The sequence below is a fragment of the Opisthocomus hoazin genome, chromosome 7 (genome assembly GCF_030867145.1).
Source record: "Opisthocomus hoazin isolate bOpiHoa1 chromosome 7, bOpiHoa1.hap1, whole genome shotgun sequence".
NCBI classification, from domain to species: Eukaryota; Metazoa; Chordata; class Aves; order Opisthocomiformes; family Opisthocomidae; genus Opisthocomus; species Opisthocomus hoazin.
Genome location: NC_134420.1, coordinates 45,637,785 through 45,647,934, shown reverse-complemented (window position 1 = coordinate 45,647,934; position 10,150 = coordinate 45,637,785). Strand labels below are relative to the sequence as shown.

Genomic DNA, 10,150 nt, shown 5'->3' with positions numbered 1-10,150 from the left:
ACCAGCACGCTTACTGGCTGGCCTTCTGGCCTGAGACATCCCAAAGCCCCTCTTATCACAGAATGTTCAGGGTTGGAAGAGACCTCTGTGGGTCATCTAGTCCAACACCCCTGCCAAAGCAGGGTCACCTACAGCAGGCTGCACAGGACCTTGTCCAGGCGGGTCTTGAGTATCTCCAGAGAAGGAGACTCCACAACCTCCCTGGGCAGCCTGTTCCAGGGCTCCGTCACCCTCAGAATGAAGAAATTCTTCCTCATGTTCAGCTGGAATTTCCTGTGCTTCAGTTTGTGCCCATTGCCCCTTGTCCTGTCGCTGGGCACCACTGAAGAGTCTGGCCCCATCCTCCTGACACCCACCCTTCAGATATTTATAAGCATTTCTAAGGTCCCCTCTCAGCCTTCTCTTCTTCAGGCTGAACAAGCCCAGCTCCCTCAGCCTCTCCTCATAGGAGAGATGCTCCAGTCCCCTCTTCATCCTTGTAGCCCTCCGCTGGACTCTCTCCAGTAGCTCCTCACCTTTCTTGAACTGGGGAGCCCAGAACTGGACACGGTACTCCAGATGGGGCCTCCCCAGGGCAGAGCAGAGGGGGAGGAGAATCTCCCTCGACCTACTGTCCACACTCCTCTCAACGCACCCCACAGTACCACGGGCCTTCTTGGTTGGGGGAACCTGCGACGAGCCCCGATGGCGTGCAAGCGACCCCCCCACACTTAACGGGACCCCCGCAACCTGGCAGGGGGAGGGAAAGCCCCCCCGGGAAAGCCGCCCGGGGCGCAGCAGGGAAGTACCGGCGGGGAGGCGAGTACTTCCCCCTCGACGTGGACAAAAGCCAAGTCCCCTCCCGGGCCGGCCCCTTCCCTCCCCTCCGCCGCCGGGGGGGGGAGGGGCGGCGGAGGGGAGGGAAGGGGCCGGCCCGGGAGGATCCACCCTCCGCCCCGCCGCCCGCGGCTCCGAGCAGGACGGGACCCGTCGGTCGGGCTTTGACTGGGTGGAAATTCCCGTCCTCGGCGGCTCCTCCCCTGCAGAAATCCCCTCGCCGGGGTGTATATGCCGAGAGCCGCCGCCGCCGCCGCTCACTCGCCAGCCCCGCCGCCGCCATGATGATCAGCACCCGCCGCCTCGCCGAGCCGCCGGTGATGGAGGGCTGCGAGCAGCCGAGGAAAGAGCGTCAGGCCGGGTCGGGGCTCGACGATCGCCACGACAGCGGCTTGGACTCCATGAAGGAGGAGGAGTACCGGCAGCTGGTGAAGGAGCTGGAGGACATACGCCTGCAGCCCCGCGAACCGCCCGCCTGGGCGCGGCAGCTGACGGAGGACGGGGACACGTAAGCGGGGGTCGAGGCGGGAAGAGGGGTTGCGGGGGGAACGCACACGCGCGGAGAGGGGACGTGGCGCGGTGAGAGGGGACAGGATGCGCTGCCCGGCGGGGAGAGGAGGGAGGGGAGGGCGGAAAGTCCCTGGAGCGGGGCCAGGGAGGCGGCTCCCGCCCCGGCGGAAAGCCCCGGCCCCGAAAGCCCCGGCTTGCGACACCCGGGCCCGGGCCCGCCGCGCCCCCCGGGGGCCTGCGCCGGGGGTGGGGGGGGGGCGGCGGGGGCTGACGTCGGATCTGCGCGATTTAACCGGGGTCGCTTCATTTTATTTATTTTTTTTTTAATTTTGTTGTTTTCAGTTTTCTCCACTTGGCGATTATTCACGAGGAAAAAGCCCTGAGCCTGGAGGTGATCCGGCAGGCGGCCGGGGACCGTGCTTTCCTCAACTTCCAGAACAACCTCAGCCAGGTACTTTCACCTCCGCAGCCCCGAATCCAGATCAGCCGCTGCCGCCCCTGCAAAAGCCCGCTGGGGAATTCCCCCCCCCCCCAAAGTCCTCCTAATTTTTTTTTTTTCTTAATTGGTGGATATTAAATCAAAGCCTGCATTCAGGAAAGTCCCCAGCTGGCTCCAGCCAAACGCTTCCTCTCCCACCCCCCTCCCAGAGTGGCATTCGACACCCGCATTTTTCAAACCTGATGCAATGGGTTGCATCCCTCTTTACTGGGGTGTTAATGATACCCTGCGTATGGGTTGACTGTTCGGTATCTGGAGAGCCCTAGGTTCATCACTTCCAGGCTAAAGGGCAGCTGCGTGCAATGTATCAGGAAGCACAAAGAACTGGGTTTCTGGGGTGGGTTTTTAACTGGGAGCCCAGATCGCCAAGCGGTCGAGGGCTCTGTCTGTCCAGTCGTTGCTGCCATGTTTGCACTGTGGCTCACAGGTCCGTATTTTCTCTTTGGCCCGCAGACTCCTCTTCACCTGGCAGTGATCACTGATCAGCCCGAAATTGCCGAGCATCTCCTGAAGGCAGGATGCGACCTGGAAATCAGGGACTTCCGCGGAAACAGCCCCCTGCACATTGCCTGCGAGCAGGGCTCCCTGGGGAGCGTCAGCGTCCTCACGCAGTGCTGCCAGCCGCACCACCTCCGCGCCGTCCTGCAGGCAACCAACTACAATGGTACGGGCACGGCGCTGTGCGTCCCTGTCGGCGTGCTGTACCCAGGCAGGGTCGTTGTCCTCTAACGCTCAAAGAGCCATGAGGAGGTGGAGAAGGATCGTTACGCCCATTTGGGAGTTGAGGAGCCCAAAGCATGCAGCAGTGTCTGGCTTCTTTAAAATGGCACTGTCCTGTAGGCCTCCTCACTGTTGTTTTTTGGCTCTCATGGCTTTGAATTTTGCATTTTTAGTGAGTACTTTTGTGGTGCTCCTTTTGGGTTTTTTTTGATTAAAAATAAATTGCAGTGAAATACTGGAATAAAGCCTCTAAGAAATCTTTCCAAAACCCAGCCCTGTTATTCATACTTACTGGAAGCTGGAAAGCTCTTCTGGAAAACACCCTTTTGCCAGGGATGAATCGCAAACTTAGACACCATCATCTTGAGTTGAACTGGGCATTAGCTTAGACTTACTCAAACTTTACCTTCATTTGTATTTTGTAGGACATACATGTCTCCATCTGGCGTCTATTCAAGGATACCTGGCTATTGTTGAATACTTGCTGTCCTTGGGAGCAGATGTGAATGCTCAGGTATGTAATGTATACTGTGAATTTAAGCAAGCAGGGCTGTGCAGTCATAACAGTCAAGAGGTTTGGCACCGGCTCTGGCTCTCCTAACATGCCAAACCTTGTGTAATTTCCCCACAGGAGCCATGCAATGGCAGAACAGCACTACATTTGGCTGTTGACCTGCAGAATTCAGACCTGGTGTCACTTCTGGTGAAGCATGGGGCAGATGTGAACAAAGTGACCTACCAGGGGTATTCCCCCTATCAGCTCACGTGGGGAAGAGACAACTCCAGCATCCAGGACCAGCTGAAGCAGCTGACCACGGCCAACCTGCAGATGTTGCCAGAAAGTGAGGACGAGGAGAGCAGTGAATCGGAGCCTGAATTCACAGAGGATGAAGTAAGTAGCTGTTTGCACCTTTTCGAGAGACGGGGAAAATTCTGCTCTTTGTGCTCTGATGACATGCTCCAGTGACCTCTCACCTATATAACCAATGGGCATAAATAGCCCATAAGGGAAGGTTACGCTGCCAGCCATCAGCAAGATGGCAGTAAGGGCAAGCATATAAATAGAATAAATTTAAGAGTAAAATGTGAAAAACACATGAGGGAACAGAGGTTAACTTCACGCAACAGGAGTCTCTGTTGGTGACACCTACAGAACCTCGTGAGATAAAATTCAAGTTAATGGGTGGTTTGCTCCTCCCCAGCATTTGTTTTTCTAATGTTCTCAGTGCTGTTAAATGGCAAATGTAACCATTTCAGTGTAGAAATTTTATACACCACCAAAGTCAGGGCATGCAGAATTTGGCAGTTATCCCAGAGTAGAGGTGATACTCCCAGAAAGAGCTTTGCATTAACAGCCTTTTGTTTTTTCTTCCAGCTTATGTATGATGACTGCCTTATTGGAGGACGACAGCTGGCGTTTTAAAGCAGCGCTTTCTGTGAAAAGAAGGGACTGTGTACATATGTATACAAAAAGGACTGACTTTCTTCATTTAAAAAGAAAGTCGCAAAGCAGAGGGAGAAACCAGGAGGGAAATTCTACACGGCCCAGCAAGGAGCACATTACTGTGGCAGGACGGTTCCAGGTTCCGGCCTGTGTTTAAACACAGGAGTGGGATGTGTAACAGCAGTAGAGATCTGTGATTATTCACACCACCTGATAAAGAGCCACGTAGCCAGTCCTCTCAGCCCTGCAAAGGTTGCAGACCACACATCCAGCCTGCTAGTTACAGAGAGCTATCTTGTGGCACTAAGTACCATGAGGAATGCTTTTCCTCTGGCAGCAAGGCGGGCTCGTGTGAATGCCTCAGCTTCTTCCGAGAAGTGTCCGGACTGCGTGTGAATTTATGTTGGGGTGATGGCCCTCCTTGGCCTTACTGACCGACTTCAGCTGCTCTCGGCGGGGTATCCCGCACAGAGGAGTCAAACCAAGGGACCGGGGGCCTCCTGGCTGTTGGGAGAAAGGTAGCAATGATGTTAACTGTGGGCATTGGAAACAGTGTGTTTCACACCATGTGTGTCATAATTGCTACACTTTTTTAGCAATTGTATATTGTGTAAATACTGTACATAATTTGTTTATAATTATTTTGGTACATGTGAGATATGTATTTATTAAAAAAAGATCACTGGACCTGGTCTGTTCATTGCCCAGCTCGTCGTCCTGAGATAACGTGGGATCACCCGGTTCGCTTTTTAAGAAACCTTTAACATCTAGCAGACCAAGGGGGTCGTGGGCTCAGGGCTTTCAGGCAGTTCGCCTCGGCAGCGGTGAGGCATCGAAGCAGCCCTCGGCCCTGCTGCTGCAGCTAATTTTGGAAGCAGACGTAGGTGTCGTTTCCTGCGCCCGTTGCGGCAGGCGGGTCGGGGAGCTGGGATTCCCCCTCTGCCACCCAAGCGCCCGGCTGCGGGAGAGGTGTTTTGGGGCCCTTGGTGGCAGCACCCACCCACCTGCCCGCCTTCGTGGCACCTTCTGCTCCAGCCGCCGGCCGCTCTTGCCGGGACTTGCTAGGTAAGGCTGGAGGCTCGCAGCCCAGCCTCGCGCCCGCTCGCCCTCTTGTTTATCAGCCGCCCTGGCTCCGGTCTGAACTCGGACGCTTTGGATTTTCCAAAGGGGATTTCCGCGGGAAGAGGGAGCACACACCCAGGAACACGTGCTGCTGCCTTCCACCCCTGAAATTCAGGCGCGGGGCCTCCCCTCCTCCCCGCTGCGGGAGCTGCAGCTCTCCCAGCCCAGCTCGCAGCGGTGGAGGATGTGGCTTGCACCCGCCTCAGTTGCTCCCGCGCGTTTCTCTCCAGCGTTCGGGCGGATGGGATCCCTTTGCTCAAATCCTCACCTGCGCCTGACCATCTGTGGGCAGCCTGTCGCAGCGCGGGACTAATGCCAGCCACAGATTTGAGCCCTTTGTGTGACCGTGTGAAGGATGGGTTGCGTGAAGGGTGACTGTGCCCCGTTCCCTCCTGCCGTAATTCCCCCCCGGATGGGGACGGGGTGCGGCAGAGCTGCTGACGCAGGACCGGGCTCTGCCAGCGGCGTTGGGCAGGGGACTTCTGTGCTGCTGGCACCCGGCCCGTCTCAGGCCGCCGGCTGGGACCGTGGCTCCGGGTTGCATGGGGACAGCCGTTCCCTTTTCCGCCCCACTCTTCCCAAGGGTCTCCCAACACACCGCCCACCTGACGCAGGGCTCCCTGGCATGAGGGAGAGGGCCGCAGCCTGCCGGGTTCTTCCTAATTTGCATGGGAGCCAAAGCCCGCTGTGGAAAGGGTTATATAAAATTGTCACCCTGAGTCACTTGTATTTCCCTTCTACTCTCCTTGCAAGAGCATAGCCCAGGTGTACCTGCTGAAACTTCCTTCTGGGAGGCAGGGCCATGCCTTCACCATAAACCTGCAAAGTTTTCCAGGTGTGGGGCTGGGTGAGAATGGGCCAAACCCTTATTCTTCTCAGGGACTCACCCTGCACTCCGAATGGCCGCCAAATCTGAGACAGGGATGGGGACTGGGCGGGTTTATCCGCGTGCTGCTGCAGGGTTTTCACCAGCAAAGAATCCCAAGTGACTTCCAGCCTTTCTTTATGACACACGGTGTTGCCACGACTGGAAACAGGAAAGACAGTGTTCCTCTCACTAGCTACGCTTCTGCTTCCCCCTTACAAAAAAGGAGCTGGAAGTGCTGTCAGGGCCCTGCAGACGCATTCGCCAGCTACAGATATCGGTGCTCTGGAAGTGCTCTGGTACACGGCTGGAGCTGGTATGCAAATATTTAAATAGATACCGTCTGAATGCAAATATTTTTTATTCGAAGGCCAAGAGGGAGGGAGGAAAATGCAGTTATCAGTAGTACCATGTTGGTGAAGCAGTTTCGGAGGCAGAGGTATGTTTTCTGCTGCCCATTGTAACATTTAGACAAACAGTCTCTCGGGAAGGTGCTGCTATAATCTTGCAAGAATTCTGTAATAAATTAATAAATTAAGCAAACGATTTAATGTACAAGGAAGTTTTGCAGCTAAACAAGTCATTGCCCAGGTACTGCGTGCTGGTTATGCTCCTGTTTGCCTTCACCAGTCATGAAAAAGTAGCCAAGTATCGTAAGCAGAGGAACCACAGGTAAAGCAAGCCAGATTGAGATTAATGTGAGAATATGTGTTTGTTAGCAAAATAGGTTTGGGCATGTTGTGTATTTGTGCCTTGGTAACGTGGAGCTACTCAGTGCAGAGCTTTACGTGTTCACTTGAAGATACAACAAAATTTTCCAGTGTAGGTAACCCCCCGCACCCCCAGTTTCAAACATGTGCCCTTAACTGCTGCATGTCCACCCTGTCTCTGGCTTTTCCACATCTGCACCTTCAGAAAGGTCTTCTGAGAGTGGTTTCGGTGATAACCTGCCTTCATGCTACCTCCTTGGCACTCTCACAGTCCCATGTGTAGGACTTGGAGCAGCAGTTCCTTACACGTTTATTCTGCCAGCATCACCTCTTCCTCGTTCAGCCACCACAGCTGCTATTAGCAGAGCATGCTAGCTTGCTCTTGCTTGTCCTCCTCCTAGTGCTTCCCCACGCCGTCCCTGGGTTCAAAACACTCTCCCAGCACCTTCGTCACCTGCCCTGGGAGGCTCAGCAAGCTTGAAGAGCAGCCATGCTTCTGCAGACCAAGGTCCTGTGAAGCTCAGTTTTAGTTTCCTGACTCTGATGCTTTCTCTCCATTAGCCTCCTTCCTCTCCTCAGCTCCTGCCATGCCTGTGTTCTCTGCTCTTACTGCCCTCAGCACTCCTATCTGCCCCTGCCTGCTCTTTTCTCCCTTCCAGAATGAGGACCTTTCCTCAGGTGCCGCCTCCCTCTCCTCCTGCTACACCAGCTCACCGTGAAGTCATTCACCCATCATGACATTGCATTGCATGAGGCTGCATTTTTGTTTCCAGCCTTTCCCCGCTGCCCATTCTTGTAAATCTCTTTGATAATCCCACAGGGATATTCCCATACTTCCTTATATTGCACACAAAGAGCTGAACTCCCCATTTCCTCCCACACCCTCCTCTTCTTCCTCACGCTCCAGCTCCCTGCAGGCTGCCCTCGCCCCAGCCACAGCCTAGGGGCCACTTGCAGTCCCTCCTCTCCTGCCTTTCAGTTCCTTCAGCATCGACCCTGGACTTCTCAAGAAACTTTTGGTGGTGATGGGCTGCCAGGACGGCAATGGTGGAGGCCAGAGCCCAGGGCCTGATTTTCCCGGAGTTAATTGGGAATCCTGCTCTTGCATCCACTGCAGCTTTGAAAAGTGTTAAAGGCAAGGGCAAAAGGCAACCCTGCACCAAGGGACATGCGCAGGGAGGCTGTGTCCTCCCACTCGCTCTGGTGACAGCCTGACCTTTGCAGTCAAGAGCAAAATCCTTTCACTGCCTTCCCCACCTGGTCACTCTGCCGCTCTCGGGTTATGGAGCAGCATGCTCCTCTCACACAGCTTGGGCTGTGCCAGCTGGGTGATAGATGGTGCACGTCTCTGAGCTCCCTCAGCAGAGAGAGGTGGGACGGGCAGCCCTGGGAGCTGCCTGCCCACCTGCCTGCTGATGGGCTTGGGCATCATGAGGGGCCACAGTCTTAACCTGTGGGCCTTAACTGTTGCTGTCCTCATCATCATCATCATTCAGTGTTTTGATGTTAGGAAGGGGCTTCCTACTGACTACTTAGCATTTTACACACCAAGAAGAACTAAAGGGCCAGACAGGAGCCAAGGGACAGTGCTCACTGACTATGCATCCTGCATCCAGCTGGTGGACACCAGCCTGCCCCAGCAGAACTTGATGCCCCAGAAGGCAGTGAGGCTACCAGGACTCTTAATCTATCCCCAAAAGTGGCAGCCCCACTGCTGCTGGCTTTGCCCCACAGCTTCAGTTCACATTTGGATGAGCAAGATGGTTGAGCGAGGAAAGGAAAAGGTGGAACCAGCAACAAAACCTAAGGAAAGACACTGTGATCTCCAAGGGAGAGGACAAGTATCGTTTGTGAGTTGTTTCAATGGAAAATCCGCAGTGATGATGGACTCTGGTCCAGGCAGGGGCCCAGCACATATACCATTTTTCTGCAGAAGCTGAGCTGTGGAAATCATTAACTATCTGGCAGTTGCTAAAAGGAAGAATTGCAGAACAGAGTGCAGGGACAGCTGGGAGGACCCTCTCCCTGGAGGAAAGCCCGCTCTCACTTCGAGGTGTTGGAGGAAGGGCCTTTCCAGCATTCATGTGCTCTCAGCACTGGCTCTTTGCTGGGGAGCGAGAGCTGTGCAGGATCCCATGGCACGGGGGATCAGGAAAGTCCTGTCACCTCCTGCCAGCTGGGATGGCACATGCCACCAGGACGGCTGCTGCACAGCCTGTCCCTGTCTCCAGCAAGCGCCTGTCACACCTCTGGCACCTCTCACCTCCCGGTCTCAGCTTTATCAGGCCATAATGTAAGCAGCCAAAGTCCAGAGGGGTTGAAGCAGACACTCCCCCCAACACCCTGGAGGTCTGACCGCCCGCCCTCCCTCTCTCCCCTTGCTCCACCGTTCAGATTTTTCCAGGACCATCTCCTTATTCAATTTTCCGAACAGGACTTTCCAGTCCTTGTGAGAAGAGAGCTGGGGTTTTCCCTGCTGAGTCCTTTCTGCAGTTTTACTCCTTCACAGCAGCCATGAGGCGCAGCACCAGGCTCCATCACCTTTCCAGCAGTGGGAGTGCAGCCTCCTGCCTGCCCACCACCAGCCCCAGGGGCTTCCCTGCTCCGAAGAAACAGGGATCCACCCCTTTAATTTAAATCCTTTCCCATTCCCAGTTTTAGCTAATTCATTTTCCTGCACATCTTTCCAGGGAGGCTCTTCATCCCTCCAGCTGAAAGCTAAATACGAGCAAATGTGTGCAAAGCTCTGCAAGAAAGCAGGAGCCTTAAAACACAAACATTTTTAACCCGCACGCACCCCACGAAGGGCACATGGCTATGACCGCAGTGCAACACTTAACTTGGTTAATTATTACCCCTGGATTTCAGTAGCTTGGAGGAGGGAGTTTCCCAAGGCCCTACGGAAGATCTCCGTGAGCGCTGCCGCTCCGCTTCAGCAGCGCTCCTTGTTTGCGCCGGGCAGTGCCCAACGGGTCGGGCGAGACGCAGCCCCCCCCGGGGAGCACCGATGGGTGTTGGACCAGAGCCCACGGCGTTCGCTCGTGCAGCGTGGGAGGACCTGCGTGGTGATTTTCCTCTCTGCGTGGGAAAAGGACACGCCACGTCTCGGCTCTGCGCGCGTGCTGAGCTGAGAAGGGCTGAGAGTCCTGAGGACGGCTGCCCGGCACGCAGAACGAAACCACCCTCGTCTTTCGGTTTTTTTCTAAGGGGATGGCTTTCCATTCCATCGTGCGTCAAAGCTGATGTTTCTGGATTTCATCTAAAAACTTCAGTCTGACTCCCAGCTGCAGCTTCTCTGAGACGTTCTGCCCCAGCAAACAAACAGACAGGCCCTCCCCCGAGCTGCGCAGAGGCTCCTTACCCCGAGCCGTGCGGAGTGTGGCGTGGGGAAAACCCTCCCGAGGAAGGGGATTCACACCACCCGCTCGCCCCCGAGGACACTTGACCTCCACCTCCTCTCAAAC

The 10,150-nt window shown here is 55.3% G+C and overlaps 1 protein-coding gene across 1 annotated transcript; it reads left to right on the top strand.

Annotated features, from left to right (window-relative positions):
• The first annotated feature begins 921 nt into the window (after nt 1-921).
• On the top strand, nt 922-4,676 carry NFKBIA (NFKB inhibitor alpha). Its single transcript, XM_075427191.1, has 6 exons — nt 922-1,324; nt 1,669-1,777; nt 2,279-2,489; nt 2,971-3,059; nt 3,177-3,437; nt 3,921-4,676. Exons 1-6 carry the CDS (start codon nt 1,098-1,100, stop codon nt 3,966-3,968), a joined length of 945 nt encoding a protein of 314 aa, XP_075283306.1. The 5' UTR covers nt 922-1,097; the 3' UTR covers nt 3,969-4,676.
• Nucleotides 4,677-10,150: the final 5,474 nt, after the last annotated feature.

What these genes read in the sequence shown, in the direction of transcription:
- NFKBIA (XM_075427191.1), top strand. Translation starts at nt 1,098, where the DNA reads ATGATGATCAGCACCCGCCGCCTCGCCGAGCCGCCGGTGATGGAGGGC. An exon ending in TCCAGAACAACCTCAGCCAG is followed by an intron (nt 1,778 to 2,278) that starts GTACTTTCACCT and finishes TTTGGCCCGCAG; the next exon opens with ACTCCTCTTCACCTGGCAGT. An exon ending in CTGAATTCACAGAGGATGAA is followed by an intron (nt 3,438 to 3,920) that starts GTAAGTAGCTGT and finishes TTTTTCTTCCAG; the next exon opens with CTTATGTATGATGACTGCCT.